The sequence below is a fragment of the Geotrypetes seraphini genome, chromosome 14, assembly GCF_902459505.1.
Source record: "Geotrypetes seraphini chromosome 14, aGeoSer1.1, whole genome shotgun sequence".
Classification (NCBI taxonomy): Eukaryota; Metazoa; Chordata; class Amphibia; order Gymnophiona; family Dermophiidae; genus Geotrypetes; species Geotrypetes seraphini.
The window spans coordinates 72,892,454-72,909,970 of NC_047097.1; the positions used below are offsets into that span (position 1 = coordinate 72,892,454).

The 17,517-nt window shown below is 44.5% G+C and overlaps 1 protein-coding gene across 7 annotated transcripts in view; it reads right to left on the reverse strand.

Annotated features, from left to right (window-relative positions):
* Positions 1 to 16,977, reverse strand: part of IGDCC4 (immunoglobulin superfamily DCC subclass member 4) — a 54,960-nt gene extending 37,983 nt beyond the window's left edge. For 3 of the 7 annotated variants that reach the window (XM_033920124.1, XM_033920126.1, XM_033920123.1), the window contains exons 1-3: positions 16,709 to 16,972; positions 3,656 to 3,970; positions 2,305 to 2,446 (exon numbers count right to left, since the gene is read on the reverse strand). In XM_033920124.1, coding sequence (XP_033776015.1) covers positions 2,305 to 2,446; positions 3,656 to 3,970; positions 16,709 to 16,775 — 524 coding nt within the window. In that variant the 5' untranslated portion in view covers positions 16,776 to 16,972. Of the gene's footprint in view, positions 1 to 2,304; positions 2,447 to 3,655; positions 3,971 to 16,708 lie in introns of all 7 variants that reach the window. The other 4 variants (XM_033920122.1, XM_033920121.1, XM_033920125.1 and 1 more) reach the window with 3 other exon arrangements.
* Between the last annotated feature and the right edge of the window lie 540 nt (positions 16,978 to 17,517).

The window sequence follows — 17,517 nt, forward strand, 5'->3', positions numbered from 1 at the left end:
CCCATGTCTTTCTCAATAACAAACTAAGGACTTTTCCTCCAGGAACTTGTCCAAACCTTTCTTAAAACCAGCTACGTTATCCGCTCTTACCACAACCTCTGGCAATGCATTCCAGAGCTTAATTTTTCTCTGAGTGAAAAAAATGCCCTCCTATTGGTTTTAAAAGTAACTTCATCGAGTGTCCTCTAGTCTTTGTAATCGATCCACTTGTACTCGTTCTACTCCAATCAGGATTTTGTAGACTTCAATCCTATCTCCCCTCAGCCATCTCTTTTCCAAGCTGAAGAGCCCTAACCTTTTCAGTCTTTCCTTATACGAGAGGAGTTCCATCTCTTTTATCATCTTGGTCGCTCTTCTTTGAACCTTTTCTAGTGCCGCTATATCTTTCTTGAGATAAGGAGACCAGAATTGAATAGTTAGACGTTAGTACTTAACACAGACAATAAAGGTTGAAAATAAATCAGAATTTTTTAAAATCATAAAAATGTTTTGTTTCTTTGCTATGAACAATGGAAGTGAGAAGCAGGTTTCTTATTTTCAACCAAAAAATTTTAGTGTATTTTTAAAGTTTTTTCAAAATATTGGGACGGTTTGGATGATGCCTACAATTTGGGTAAAGTGGAATTTAGCAAAGAAGGTTAAGGCCTCTCACAGGATGAAACTGGACTGGTGAAAGGTGACAATTTCTGAGCAAGAAGTAGAAAACGGACTCTAGTTCTAAGAAACTCGACTCTTTCCTAGCTGGGTTGATCAAAGCTCATAAAATGTTGGAGATTCAACTGTCAATCGGACAGTGAAAGGAAAATCCCCTTTATTGATATAGGTGATGTTGAATCTTTTATTGTCTGGTCTCTATTGATCTGTGTCTTTTATAATTAGATTGTTAACTCTTTCAAGCAGGGACTGTCTCATGTGTGCGTCTGGTAGAGCTATAGCAATAATAATTCGAAATAGTAGTTGATGTGAAAGTTTTTTTGTTTTTGAAGGTTTCTTACTGGCCGTTTTTAGATCGTGTTGAAGAGGCCTTTCTAGTCAGGATTCCCTCCGAGGTGCTGGATTGAGACAATGATGTCATTGTCATCATGCAACCAAAACAAACGCTTGGCAATGTAACGCCAATTTTGGCTCCCATTTTATGACGGTTTATTTTTGCTTCAGTCTAGTTTTTCTATTCCAATTGGGGGTCTTTGGCCTTTTCACCGATTACTGAAATCCCTGACAGGGCTTTTGCTTATTTTGGCCTCCAGCTTTGGAATATGCTTCCATTGGAATTCTGCCAAGTTCGGGAACTTGGACGTAACTCATGCCTTTTGCACGAGAAACTCAAGGCAAGATGAGGAGAGGGGGTGGGCAGCAATACACTGTCCATGTCATCAAATCAGCTTTCTACTTGTTTATTTTTTGCAGTTTTTTTAAATATTATACATCCTTGACTGCCAAAAAACAACAACCAGAAAAAGAGTTATAAACTAATCATACAAAGAAAATCTAAACTTTAGCGAGCAATAAGGAAAATAAGTGCTTAAGGGTTAGTAAGCAAACTTTTAGATTTCTCTCGTAGACTTAAGTTGTTTAGGGTCAAAGGAAAGAAGATTCTTATTTACAGCAGCAAGAAAATTTAAATTAGATACAGCCTAAGTGTGAACTCTGGTTCTTAGATCAAGAAAGTCACGTCTCCCAGCCTGGAATTATTGTCCAAATCATTTTGAAACCCCATATACTGTCCTCTAACCCTTTGGCAACGAGTTCAAGAGTTTAAATATTCATTGAGTGAAGAAACATTTCTTCCTATTTGCTTTAAATGGATTACCATGTAACCTCAGTGTGCACCTAGCAGAGCCAAAACTGGAAAACTGCGGGACGTGATGAGACATCCTGCCGCAATTTGGAAATCTGGGAGGGCTAAAATTTTTTCTATCAGAGCCGAGATCAGGCACTCCTGCACTAACCAGTAAGGTCCAGTTTCTAAAATCGGCAGCCACCTGAAAACGGCGCCGTTCGCGTGTAAGGCAGATTATGCTATGATTCTCAGAAACGATGGACTTGATGACAAGTCTTTATTGAAATCAATAAACGTTGTATAAATGTAGTCAGAACATCTGGAGGCCTCTCAGAGCTGGGAAAGGCCAAAGTTTGCTGTCTAATGGTACATCAGGCGCTGTGCTGACATTTGCTGAAGGATGCTGTCGAGGCCTAGGCTGTCCTTGTGAACAGCTACTAACAAAGCCCAGTATCAATGGCCAGGCCTTGTGGAAGTGATGCTCACAACCCATGTGTAGAAACAGGCAGTCAGGATATATTCACCTTGGTTCTGAAGGGATAGCCATTTGGTCCTTTTCCCAGGTGATGGTAGGAACTGGCAAACCATCGATTCGGCACTGGAAACGAACCACTCCGTTCTCATGTATGCTCTGGGGCTCTGGGTGCTGCAGGAACCGGGGAAAAACTATAGCAGAGTAGAGAAAAGTCATTTCAGCAACACTGACACAGAGAGGTGTGTGAGCTGCGTGTTGTAACCATGTGTGACTATGTGTGTGTGTTGCATGCTGTAACTCTGTGACCATGTATAAATGTGTGCTTGTGTGTGCGTATACACACTGCAGAAGGTAACTCCGTGTAGGTGAGAGGAGCATTCACATCTGCACATGTACACGGGTGTGTATGTATATGTGTGTTTGTGTGTAAGTGGATCCGTGTGACCAGCCTGCCTGCATTTCACACAGAAATGAGCTTTAAGCATTGCTAAAACTCTGCCCTCTCCCCCAAGAGCTGTGTTTTAGTGAACCTTTTTCTAAGTTAAACTTTATTCATGATTTAATAAGGTTTTTAGCTCGACAACGAAGGAGTGTTAAATTGTAAGCAAAAGCAGGCAGTAAAATTAGCACACCGCCTCGCAAACGCCCATTTAAATGAAGGAATTAGCTCTTACTCTGCAAAGCAGGGAGATGTGTTAAATCCCCAAAGGGTTTTCGTAATGCTGGAAAAGTAACGCTTGGGTCTGAGACAAAGTCAACTCACTTTTCTAGGGTTAGCATTAGTTTATCTAACAATTGGCTTTTATACTGCAGGACCATAAAGCTCTAAGCGATATACAAAAGAAAACATTACAATTGAATGGAATAAGCTTAGTTGTCATTCTCTCAGTCTCAGGACACAATGAATTTGCAAGAGATAAATCTGCATGGCCTACCTGCATTCCATGCAAATCTATCTCATGCATATTCATTGTGCATCTCCTGGTCTAGAATAATACAAAAATGAAATCCCTTTTGTTTGTGTAAATCCGAGCTGTACACCCAGGAGTGCAAAGCCTTTACTTGGCCTCAAGAAGTGTCAGGAAAGAAACTGTATCATCCCTTCAGAGACCAGAGGATGTACTCCTGAGTCCTGACCATGCTCCACACCCCCACCGCAGCATGCAACCTAGTAAGGACATCAGTATACTAAAGGAGACTGATTAACCACACGTGTGCACACGGCACTGATAACACTGACACAGCAATGATTCACCTAAACTCAATGACACCATCAAGAAGTGCACACTGCAGTGATAACTGAAAGGGCAGTGGTTTTCCCATCATAGTTCCCCAAAGAACCGAGCCCCCAACAGCTTGCCTAAAGCCTTCATTTTGGCCTCCCTCATACCGGGACTCACCTGCGGACCTGACCAGGACTGCCCTGCTAGTCACAGCCCCTACAGCAGTGTGGCCGGTGCAGTAGTATCTCCCTTCAGGGCCTTGACTCTCCGCTTCCATGCTGCCGTTCCAAGACTGCACAATGAGGAGGGAGCCATTGGGAAGCACACGGAGATGCTCCTGCTCCAGCACGGGGACCCCGTCCTTCATCCAGATAATGTTTATAGGTTGGTCAGTGACCTCCAGCATACAGTCCAGCATGAATGCCTCATTGGGCTTCAGGACCACCTGATGTGGGCCAGTGCTACAGCTGAGCTCCAGAGAGGGCATCTTCCCTGAAAGACACAAGCAGAAGCTCTGGGTACAACAGAGAACAGAGAGGAAGCAGTTACTTCCCACAAGGCTCTTATCACTGGGAAGTTTCAGTGAAGACAATTAATACAATCAGCAGAAAAGTCACCCTAAGCTACCCTGTTTCCCTGAAAATAAGACCTATCCCAAAAATAAGCCCTAGTTAAGATAGACACCCCCCCCCCCACCGGGAATGTTTCAGACACTCCCTGACTCCATCCCTGCCTGATTTGCAAAAAATAAATAAATAAATAAATCAGGCTCGTCGATTCAGCAACCGCCACCCGGGTGAGACCTGACATACCTCCGCTCCAATGATATCAGTGATGTGGCAAAGGAAAGGTCCCAGCGGGGAAGGCCGTGAAGCAGCCCTTTTGGAGACCTTGGAGCGGTGGTATGTCAGTCACATGGAGGGTAGGTCAGTGGGGTTATGCTGCACAGGGGGATGAGTGAGAGGGGAGGAAAGATGCTGTACATGGGGGGCGGGAGAAAGGAAAGGGGAAGAATCGGGGTGGAGGAGAGGAAGGGAGAGATGATTGTTGGACATGAAAAAAAAAATAAGACATCCCCCGAAAATAAGCCCTGGTGCATTTTTTGGACCCCAAATTAATAGGACACTGTCTTATTTTCGGCAAAACACAGTAGAATGAACAACTGTGAGTGAAAGCTAAGAGTGGCCTTCATGTTACAGGAGTGGCTCATCGCTAGATCCAACCGATCTGGAGTCTTTCTTTTTCATTCTAAAACATGATGCTAGAAGTTTCAGAACTTGCACCGTTTTTCTGCTTATGACGGAGAGTTTCCAGAGAGCGGTAGGTCGCAGAACCGCGAGTAAGAACATAAGAATTGCCGCTGCTGGTTCAGACCAGTGGTTCATTGTGCCCAGCAGTCTGCTCCCGCAGCAGCCCTTAGTTCAAAGACCAGTGCCCTAAATGAGTCTAGCCTTACCTGCGTATGTTCTGGTACAGCAGGAACTTGTCTAACTTTGTCTTGAATCCCTGGAGGGTATTTTCCCCATAACAGCCTCTGGAAGAGTGTTCTAGTTTTCTACCATCTGGGTGAAGAAGAACTTCCTTACGTTTGTACGGAATCGATCCCCTTTTAACTTTAGAGAGTGCCTTCTTGTTCTCCCTACCTTGGAGAGGGTGAACAACTTGTCTTTATCTACTAAGTCTATTCCCTTCATTATCTTGAATGTTTTGATCATGTCTCCTCTCAGTCTCCTCTTTTCAAGGGAGAAGAGGCCCAGTTTCTCCAATCTCACTGTACGGCAACTCCTCCAACCCCTTAACCATTTTAGTCACTCTTCTCTGGACCCTTTCGAGTAGTACCGTGTCCTTTTTCATGTATGGTGACCAGTGCTGGACGCAGTACTTCAGGTGAGGGTGCACCATGGCCCGGTACAGCGACATGATAACCTTCTCCGATCTGTTTGTAATCCCCTTCTTAATCATTCCTAGCATTCTGTTCGCCCTTTTCGCCCCCCTCTGCGCATTGCGCGGACGGCTTCATTGACTTGTCAATCAGAACTCCCAAGTCTTTTTCCTGGGAGGTCTCTCCAAGTACCATCCCGGACATCCTGTATTCGTGCATGATATTTTGTTACCTCTTACTCCCAGCCATCCTTCAAAACCCACCACTCGCTAAACAAAAACATCTCAGATCACCTCCCAGATAATGTTACTTAACAGGAAAGTGCCATAACTTCCTTCTACAGGCTAAAAGATCAAAATCCAGATGAGCTTCCCAGCAATTTCAAAAGCTCAGGCACAAGTTTCCATCAAACGGACAGATTTGAGCAAAGGAATCGGAACGAGCCACTTCTTAGCTATTCATGTCATGAAACTCAACAAGATTAGGAATAATGGCAACGATTCTACCAAGTGGCTCTCCATCGGGGAATCGAACCTTGGTCTCCTTCGTGACAGATGGGGAGACTCACCACTATAATTGATGTTTAAAACAATTGCACCAATAATTGATGGAATCTCTCTTTTTGGGATCCTGATGGGCCTTTGTTCTGACCCAGTGTAGCTGTTGGCCTGAACATAGCTGAGCAAAGTCCATAAATAGACCCATAATCCATTAACACTGACTTATAGTACTTAGTCATGAGGGGCGTGGGGCCCTCACTGTATGGCCATCAGGAGTTAGTTTGACTCAAGAGCGCATATAGATCTGGTCATCACATAAGAACATAAGAATAGCCTTACTGGGTCAGACCAATGGCCCATCAAGCCCATTCTCACAGTGGCCAATCCAGGTCCCTAGTACCTGGCCAAAACCCAAGGAGTAACAATATTCCAGAACCCCAAAGAGTAACAAAAGATTGTAGAACCCCAAAGAATATCAAGATTCCAGAACCCCAACGAGTAACAACATTCCATGCTACAGTGACCGACTTGGAGAACCAGAACCTTAAAATTTCACAGTTGAGGTACTTGTGTTCTCCACAGGCTGCAATGTCTAGATCAGTAGATAGCAAATCCAAGAACACTGGATCCTAATCAGTACTGTGCGACAATTCCCTGGTCAAAGCTCCATCATCCTAACATGCGCCTGGGTCAAACATAACCAGTGGTGTGCTGGTAAATTTTTATCAAGAGGCTTTCTCTCTCTCTCGGCATGGCCAGCCCTGCAATTTGGGGGGCATCCAGGGATGGATTGGGGGGGACGACACATTCCCCCTCCCCCCATGTGGGTGTGCTAGGTATACCTTTGCTGGTGGGGATGCCGAGCCCCGCCAGCCAAATAAATGGACTGACATCACTCCCTGCTCTATGTAATCCTGTCTCCAATCCAAACCTGGCAACATTCAGAGCCACTGCGATCCCATCCCTGAGCTACTGAACTTCAGATGTCCTCAGATTACTCCAGTAGCATTTACTGTGCGATGAGATGGTGTGAACTAATTATACCGCCTCTTATGTGTTATCTAGCACAATCAACAGCAATCTGTAACCTTTATAAGCTAATCAAATTCCAAACCTGTTTTGCCGCTATCATTTCTCCCTCAGTGCAGCCGTGTGTCAAAATATATGGAAGCGTGACATTACTCATGCCATAGTAACAGTGGAAAGTGTCTGGCTGTATTCGGAGAAGAAAGGCGGATAAATCTCAGTGTGGAGGGGCTGAAAGTGGACGTCCTTTGGAGAGATTCAATCATTGATACGTTTGAACAGATCACATACATGAGGCACTTGGTCTTCTTTAATTGATAGAGCAAACACTGTACCTAGGATATAACTTTATTAACATTCAGCTTGTTGTAATTCTCTTTGCTTTGCTGTAAACTGCTTTGGATGAGTCTAGTAGGTGCTTTCCAACTCTGTCCAGCTCGGGTTGCTGCTCTCTGAGTTTGTGGCTGTCATGGGACCCCATTTATCCAGCGTAGGAGCCAATGTTTTAAAATGATTGGGGGTGCTGCATACGACATGGAGCTTCCTCAGGCACCCACAGATCTGGCACCTCTGCCTGGATGCATAGAGGACATTCTGGAGCAGTGAAGCAGCACACGCCGCAGCTGGCATGAATCCCTGGACTGGACTCATTACAAACGTGTATTAATTACTGTTTATTTATTTAAGTATTTCTATATCACTTATAGCCTAAGGGCTAGAGTCACTAAACAGTCCGATCATGTCCTGACCGTGACCCGATTCACTAACCTTCTGCCCGATCCGCCCATGCAAATGAGGGGAAACGGCTTGCAAAGTAGGAAGAGCCTCGATTCGCTAAAGAGAAGAAGGAACACCGATTGGGCTGGCCAATCAAACTGAAGCCACTGCTGAGGACCTGTCGCTCACGTCCTTTCCGACTGTCCTGCTCTCTGCAACCCTGAAGCCATAAAAATAAAACATCTCCCTTGTGCAAAAAAGCGCCTTGCTCTCTGCCGCCCTGCCTCTCTGCGAGCCATGGGTTAAAAGTGGGGCTGCACTACAGCGTTGTTCCAGTCTGATTTGGGTTTTGTTCCAGTCTGATTAGGGCTAGATTCACATTCTCATGGGGCCAGCGAGTGCAGCCACCTCCCTTCCCTTTTGTTTTGATCTCGAGCTGAGCGAGCTTTGCAAACTTGAATATGTGGAATAACTTATAAGTTTCATGGCTCCATATTATTCTTTTTTTGGTTGGGCTGAGAACTTTTTAGTGCCACACTAACAAGGTACAGAAGATGATGAAGTGAGGTAAACTGGAAACATCCACAATAGCAAATCACCCCACTTCAGAGTATCCAATTTATAAAATGGTCTAGAGGGTCTCAAACATCCACTCAATTGCACACGGATTGTGTGTTTCAAGCTTTTAGTGGATGATAATATTCATCCTTGGCCCTTATTTTCACCTCCTCCTTGATGTCTTGTTTTTCACTTACTGTTGTTTCATAGTTCAATAAACCATTTCAAATAACATCACAACAGAAAGTATTTTCACTTATCTTTTAATATGCAGAATCACTAGCCTGCCCCGACGGGACCCATTTCACCAATTAAAGGCTTTATCAAGGGTTCTTAAGGAGCTCCACTCAAGCGTCCTCTCTTTGAGGTGAATATGTGGAATAACTCGTAAGTTTCATGGTTCCACATCATTCGCTTCTAGGTTGGGTTGAGAACTTTTTAGCAGCCCCTTGTATTGTGATGTCATAATTCTTCCTTCCACCAATGCCTAAGAACCAACCTCATCAGCGATGTCACAATGGCTTGGTTTCCCCATTCTTGTGCCCATTTACTAGATGCATTTGCCTCATTGAAAAGTATGGAATAACTTGTAAGTTTCATGGCTCCACATCATTCTTTTCTTGGTTGGGCTGAGAACCTTTCCCGGCCCCTCCTATTGTGATGTCATAATGCCTCATTCCACCAATGTCTAAGAGCCAACCTCATCGATGATGTCACAATGACTTGGTTTCCCGATTTACTAGATGCATTTGCCTCATTGAAAAGTATGGAATAACTTGTAAGTTTCATGGCTCCACATCATTCCCTTCTTTGTTGGGTTAAGAACTTTTCAGCTCTCCCTCATAAGAGAGTTGCATAACAGACCATTTGCTATAAATTGCGCACACAACTTTGTGAGCTACGCATAACGTTGGGCACCCAACTTCACTGGATTAAGGCATTAGAGTGTGATAGTGTCACATTCACCAATTTAAGCATGTCTGTTGGAGGGGAGAGGGGGACTTGGATGAACACCATTGTAAACTGTGTCTCAGTAGGGTGTGCGGTGAGAATGACTATGATGTTGCATAATGATCGATGGTGAATGTGAGGGGCTTGTTTGTGTATATCAGTGGTATGTGGGATATATTTCTCTCTCCAGGGAGAGTTTAGCTGTTTAGGAATGTGTAGGGTTACCATATTTTCTTCTGCAAAACCCTGGACACATGACCCCGCCCCCACATAGCCACCTCTCTTCCCCAATAAGCTCCAGTCAAGTCTGGAGGGCCTGGAGCATGAGCGGATGTGTGTGATGTCATCCGCGCATGCTCAGAGGCCCTCTAGATGTGGCTGGAGCTCATTGAGGCTTACCAAAACCCAGGCCTGGAACCCAGACAGTCCTCTAAAAAGAGGGTATGTCCAGGTTTTCCCAGACATCTGGTAACCCTAGGAATGTGTGGGTGCAATGTCAGGGGACTGGTCAGGGGATGGGTGTGAGCAAGAGTTTTTATATTTCTTATGAATTGTACACAACTCTGAGAACTGTTTGAAGGGTTGAAAATTAAGTATGTTAAACTATTACGTGTGTGTAGGTTTGTAATGAATGGGTTTTTTGAGAGAGAGCGTGTGTGTGTGTTTAGGGAGGGGAGGCCTTGAGCTGCAAACTATCTGGTGGGGGTGGGATGCACAGCTGAAGATTTGTCTAGGGTATCAGATATCCTTGGGCTGGCCCTGACTGCAAGCAGGGACTTGGACTTCCCATTTCCCCATTGCATTCCCTAGAAAAAGCAAGAGTCCATGAGGTAACCCTAGGACTGGATGGACCCTTTCGAACGCAGCACTCGGTCCTGCTCTCATGCACCCTGTGCCCTCCCTGCTATCACATTTGGTTCATCCTTCCTCCGCTCTTCACTGTGCCCAGGGCACCAGACGCACAGGCTGGTTGAAGGAGGGTGCCTCCGAGGACCAGCCAAAAACAAGAAAAGAGAGCTGTGAATGGCAGAAGGATGAGGTTGCATTGCTTTCTCTCCCACCTCTGAGGATATCTCATCTGTGCAGAGTTTTGCTCAGGATTGGTTTTAGCCTTTGATATACGAGTTTTCAAAACAGAACTCTCAGGGACCCTGAGGAAGACAGTTTTGTCGAAACATGGACCGTGTTGGCTCCATAGTCCCCAGTGATTTGGGTCCTAGATACGTCTCCATGTGGATTATTGGATTGTACTTTCAATAAAGCTTCCATCTTGACCATCATCTTCTCCACAGTGTTTTTGTTAGACTTCCACTTCTGTGGAGCATCAAGGATCAACCTTTCGTTTGTGCAATGCTATTGCCCATCACACATTCTCTAGCCCTCCTCCCTCCCCCAATGCATTCTCACTTTAGAGTGCCTCTGTCTATGGAGGCTGGGGCCACAATCCACCCATAACCTCTGCCCACATCCCTTCCTTCAGCGATTTCTTGAAGTAGAATATGTGCACGGTCAAAGCAGAAACTAGTAGAATAAAACCTAACATCTGTTATTTCAGAGCTGAAGACTCATTCCTCAACCACTGTATCTTCTCAGGTGTTTAAATCAGAATTCATCTTCCCTGCCTCGGTTACCATTTGCCCCTCCCTTTACAATCCCGCAATAATCCTGTCAATGTGTCCTGCCCCTTGGCACCTCCATCAACTGCCATGGGAAACTTCCCTCCACCCACTTCAGTATCACATTAGGTAGACCTTGTGGTGGACCTTGTGGGGACCAGCCTAAGGTGAAGTCTCTTGTAGTAAAGAGTAGACCAGCCCCCTCTGGGGAGATCTGTATGAGCTTGAAATGCCCCGAATGGTCAAGCGGCAACCTGAGCCTCGGTTGCACAAGCGCTGTTCATGAGTTAAAAAAAAAAAAAAGACGTTGACAGTCTAATTTACAAGCAGTGACTATCTCTTATCAGAAACAACAGAAGCCTGACAGTTCTGGCAACACTGACTTCCTCTCCAACTTAATGAAATTTACTAGAAGGAACAGTTTGTTAGATGCCCTCAACTCGTGCTCAAGTCCTAGCGACTTGATGAATTGCAGATCTAAAAAGAAATTGGTTTTATGCTAGTCCGGAAAGGTCCTCCAGCGTCATCCCCATGGTTGTTTTCAACGTGTCTAGCCATCTGATTGAGGGTCACTCTCTTTGCCTGGTTCCTTCGATCTTCCCTAATATGATGTCCTTCTCCAGTGATCTCTCTCTTTTGACGGTGTGACCAAAATAAGACAGTCGTTTGGGCCTTTGAGTGACAGAGCTGGTTTGATCTCTTCCAGAAGGAACAGTAGTGGTCCTGAAATCTTTGTCTCCCAAACTTTAAACACAACTATCACATGTTTTTCAGTTTCTTACTCAAAGCACCGACATTTTCGCAAAGGCTTCCAAATACGCCTCTTCTCTTTTAGATTATTAGGTACAGACTTTGGCCTTTATTTGGAAATTCAAAATGGCCTGTTGCTCCTAAGACAGGGAAATCTTTTTACCAAATTCTAGTAGAACAACAAAGCTATAATCACTTCAGACAGGGTACCTGATGCCAAAATAAGTCAAAAAGCTCTAGAAGTTAGTTGATTGATTGATTGATTTTAAAAATTTCTATTCATCTTAGAACCTAAGTGGATTACAGTAGTTACATACACAAATTAAATTACTACAACATAACATAACAAACTTTCACAAATCTTCAATCTTAAAAGACTGAAAAAAAGAAAGTATACCAAGTCTACAAGTATGCGCTGACAAACAGGTGAGTTTTCAAGTTTCTTGAAAGACTTCAAATTTTACAAAGCCTTAATGTACCATAGGCCAGCCACAGAAATTGCCGTGATCCATGGTTTTGGGGGTTTTCATATATAGCAGTGGTCTCAAACTCAAACCCTTTGTAGGGTCGCATTTTGGATTTGTAGGTCCTTGGAGGGCCTCAGAAAAAATAATGTCTTATTACAGAAAGGACAATTTTGCTAAGTCTTAATAATAATATTGTCATTTCTAGCAAAAGAGACATATGATCAAGAAACTGTTTTATTTTACTTTTGTGATTATGATAAACATACCGAGGGCCTCAAAATAGTACCTGGCGGGCCGCGAGTTTGAGACCACTGATATATAGTATATGCCATGGACATGCTCAAGTGTTAACTTCATTGCAGGGATCAAGATAGTAAATACCACGGTGCCTTCTCATATACTACCTGATGTAAAATTGTCAAAATGTTATATTCTATGCGACATGTAACAGGCAACCAGTTGAAACCTTAGTTTCAACTCCTTAGTCGCTTTTTTTCTTTCTGCCTTTCTTTTTCCTTGGCTGTCCATCATCACCCCTTGCCTGCTCCCCCTGTCCATTTTCCCTTCCTTTTACCTCCCCTGTGTCCACCACCACCCCTTCACTGCTCTCCTTATGCAGCAGCAGCCCTTCTCCCTTTGTTTTACCTCCCCCCTGTCCAGCAGCACCTGTTTCCTTCTCCCCCTGTCCAACATTAGTCCTCCATTCCTTTTTCTTCACCCCCCCTGTCCATCAGCATCTCTTTCGTTCTCCCCCTGTCCAACGGGTGTTAAAGTAGACTGTTTTTTTTTTCATTTGAAAAGTTGAAAGTGGGAGACTCTCCACTAATCATCCTAGCAGCTGAGTTCCGTACTGCTTGTAAGGCAGGTATTTTGAATTTAATCATTCCCAAAAACAACACATTACAAAACTCCAATTTAGAAAAACAAGACTCTATTATTGTCTGAAAAGCAACTCCAGACAGCATTGCTTTTACTTGAGAAAGTCTCCTCATCTGCATCAAAGCTCCCTTAACAACATGCAGGTTGTGTGGTTGCATTGTCAGATAACGATCCAAGAAAACACCTAACACTCTCCTACATGGACGAACGGACGATTGCCATCAACCGATTTTCATCCATTCAATTTCCAATAGTCCTGTGGCACATTACAGAAGAGACAGCACCACAAATTTGAAGGCAACAGCAAAGACTAAAACCATTTCAAAACCAATCAATGAATCTACAATATCAAAAGCTGCTGAAATGTCTAGAGAAACCATACATAAGTCATAAAGTCATCACCGAACTCTTCCTAGGCCAGGCCAAGCTTAAGATTATTAGACACTTAGGACCAGTGCCTAAAAATATCAGCACTCAAACCCCCCCCCCCCCCCCAACAAAACAAAAATGCCTAAGCACTATTCAATAAAGTTAGTCCTGGTTTATAGAATACCACTTACCTCTAGGAACCGGACCAAACTTCAGGCATTTGCTCCAACAGAAATGTGGTGCAAAATCTCACCCCTAAAGTTAGACAAATATGCCCCTTGTCCTATAATTACACCCATGACTTTGAGGAATGACCTTCCCCTTTTTGGCGCTGTGCCTATATTTACGCACAGAAATGTAAATTAAAACCAAGTAACACTAATAATTGATTGTTAAGAAGCCCATTATCGATGTTCACTTATTTAGGGCTCCTTTTACAAAGCCGCAGTAGAGGTTTTTACCACAGGCTGGTGAGGTAAATGCTCTGACGCTCAGACGAATTCTATGCGTATCGGAGCATTTACCTCGCTGGCTCCTGCGGCTTTATAAAAGCCAGCATTATTTATTTATTTAACAGTTTTATATCCTGCTTAGAATAATACATACGTTAAAAAAAAGGGCAAGCGGAATGTCTATATCAACAAAGAGCTACATTTATTTTCATAAAAATCAAATTAAAATATTAAACATAAAGTCCCAGTATGGTTACTTGGAAATAGATCTTTAATTACTAAGGTCCCAACTAGGATCCCAGTTTTGGCAATCTGGAATGCCTTCCTCATGGGACAATCAAGTAACTAGGTGTAAATCACAATTAGGATATGGATCAAATGCAGTAGTAACAAAAAAGGCAAATCGTGTTGGCGTCTTCAGAAGCTCTGCGCGCCAAAAAAGCTTTTTGATCCATATTGTAATTGTGAGAGAGTCAAGGAATATTAGAAAAGTCTCAGTCCCTCACCTGGAGTACTGCGTCCAGCACTGGTCGCCGAACATGAAGAAGGACACGGTACTACTCGAAAGGGTCCAGAGAAGAGCGACTAAGATGGTTAAGGGGCTGGAGGAGTTGACGTACAATGAAAGATTAGAGAAACTGGGCCTCTTCTCCCTTGAAGAGAGGAGACATGATCGAAACATTCAAGATACTGAAGGGAACAGACTTAGTAGATAAAGACAGGTTGTTCACCCTCTCCAAGGTAGAGAGAACGAGAGGGCACTCTCTAAAGTTAAAAGGGGATAGATTCCGTACGAACGTAAGGAAGTTCTTCTTCACCCAGAGAGCGGTAGAAAACTGGAACGCTTTTCCGGAGGCTGTCATAGGGGAAAACACCCTCCAGGGATTCAAGACAAAGTTAGACAACTTCCTGCTGAACCAGAGCATACGCAGGTAGGGCTAGTCTCAGTTAGGGCGCTGGTCTTTGACCAGAGGGCCACCGCTGGACACGATGGACCACTGGTCTGACCCAGCAGCGGCAATTCTTATGTTCTTATATCCCAGCAATAGGTAAGAGGCTAAATTACTGACTGTAGAACTCAAGAGCCTAGAAAAAGAAAAGCTGGACTGGATGAAAGCTCGGCATCAGGAGTCTTGCAAAAGAAACTATTGTAAGAGCTGCAGGATCACAGAGCTCAAAATCTCCCCCGACAGCTGTAAAGCAGGGCTGTGCATAGTAAACAAAGAGCATTAAACCAGCAGAGGACCACAGGGGGTTCCTACCCCAAAGAGCTTACAGTCTAAGTAGAACAAAGGGTGGAAGCAGATTCAGCACTGCTGTGGTGGTTTATCAAAGGAGAGGAGTGGGAAAGTCAATGGGCCCTCTCTCACTGTTTTTTTATGGGGGGGGGGTGCTAGATATGAATTATTAGATCATTAGAGCTAAGGATGAAATATAGACTACAGTTATGTCTTCAGTTAAGGATCAATGTTTTCTCCTGTATTGGAAGATTCATACTTTTAAAGTACTTGAGGGGGTGCTGAAAAGTTCTCAGCCCAGCCAAGAAGAGAATGAGGTGGATGTGGTTCAATCAATGATCTGAAACAATGTCAAAACATGGAATTTTGGCACTTAACGAAATAAAATAATACTCGAGCTACAGTGGCTGAATAACACTCAAAGTTTAGGAAGTTGGTTTGTTGGGCTGAGAACTTTTCAGCACCCCCTCCTATGTAATAAAAGTGAGCCAAGTATAGGACAATCAAGCCCTTGTGACATCACTGATGAGGTTGGCTTTATTGGTGGAATGGGGCATTATGACATCACAATCTCAGCTCTGGAATGTTGCTACCAGGGGGTGCTGAAAAGTTCTCAGCCCAACCAAGAAGAGAATGACGTGGATATGGTTCAATCAATGATCTGAAACAATGTCAAAACATTGAAATGAAAAGTGCGGAATAACTCGTAAGTTTCATGGCTCTGCATCGTTCTCTTCTTGGTTGGGCTGAGAACTTTTCAGCAGCCCTTGTATTGTGAGGTCATAATGCCTCATTCCACCAATGGCTAAGAGCCAACCTCATCGGTGATGTCACAATGGCTCGGTTTCCCTATACTTGTGCCCCTTTACTACATGCATTTGCCTCATTGAAACAAAGTGTCAAGAAAAGTGCAGAATAACTCGTAAGTTTCATGGCTCTGCATCGTTCTCTTCTTGATTGAGCTGCCCTTGTATTGTCTATTGTTCACTGCTTTGTTATCTCCTCAGAAAAGACACATATTAAATCTTAATGAACAAAAACTATAAGATGTAATTCAGTAATATATTACTTGCACAACTAGGGGGGGGGGGTTAATGTTCTGGGAATTTAATATCAGAGATTGTCCACAGTTCAGCCTACCTTGTAATGTTCTGCTGCAGTGAAGGTGTTGTATCATTTCACAGGGGCAAGGAGATGCTGCCCCCCCCCCCCAATCCCTTCTGGGGTTGTTAAGGATCTATCTGCCACGGGGAAGCAACAAAGGCACAGGAGCCTGGACGGACCCAGAGGAGACAAAGAGAAAGACTAGAAGAGACAGAGAACCTTCCTGAGGACGGGCTGTACCTGCCCCCAGGAGCTGACTAGCTCTATCCCGTCCCTAGACTTTCACATCACAAAGAGCAGAGAAAAAGCCTTTCACCGATCTCCTTTCCAGGGGGGGGCTCCATCCCTGGAGCATTCATTGCTGTCTCACAACACAACCTGAGGGAGGGGACTAGGGAGAGAAGGAGGCAGTTGGCAAAAGCTGCCGATCCCAGGAATACAACGAAGGAGCCAGCTCAGTGAGTACCACTGTCACCCTTCACACCATGCCCCTCACAAGGCTGGTGAAACCAGCGTGGGCAATGCCACACAAAGGGCTAAAGACCCAACAAGCAACCCTGGCACCAGCTGCTGCCTTACATCTGTGCAATCCCTGCAAAGAGAAAAGTTTCCTCTGGTGCCAGGCAGGGAGGGCAGTTCCCCCCCCCCAGTCAGGGAGGGGGGGTCACTAGAGCCCCCCCAAAATCACCAGAACAGAGACAGACAGAGTACAAACTGTTACCTTGTACCAGCAGGAGAGAGAAGAGCAGAGGGACCCCCCAGATCCAGCACACGTGCCCCCAAGCCATGAAAGGGCTACTCTTCAGCGGGGCAAGGAAGCCCGGAGCAACCTCTCCCTCCACTCCGTCGCCATTTTGTGCAAAGACTCGGCCAGCCCCTCTTGGGTTGCCTTCGAACCACCTTTTTCACTGATTTGTTGCTGCCATCTCCTGGTCGAAGCTCTTCCGTCCAGGTCCCAATATTCCCGATCCCCCAGAAGACTGGGGCTGGAAGTTGCTTTCCTGGGCTCCAATCCCAGCTCTGCTGCTGGGAAGTCTGTCTACCTCTCAGTTCCAATCCCGGCTCTGCCCTTGCACGAAAGATTGCTCCAAGCACGTCGCACATCTGGCCCAGACCCACTTTCCAAGAAGTCCCACTCTTTGCTTTCTGGTTTGGAGGAAGATTTTTTTCACTAACTGAAGATGTGGTGAACGTGATTAACAGATTCAAAGCTCACAAGCGCTGGCCCGATGTTGGATCAACCCCATCCCAGCGAAATAAATTGATTTCAGAATGTGGTTCAATTAATAACAAGAAAATCAACCGCATTTCTTTGACAGATGACAACTTTATTGCCATTTGTCCTATCACTTTTAATGAGTTTCCAAATTCAAGTGGTTTAGGGTTCAAAATGCATGTTGACATCCTGCCCATGGCTGATTCATGGAACTGAATGCCAGGGTCTCTCAATATTTCCAAAACCTGTGTTTATTGATCGTCAAGACACTATCGGGGGGGGGGGGATTTTCTATATGAGGCACCTAAAGATAA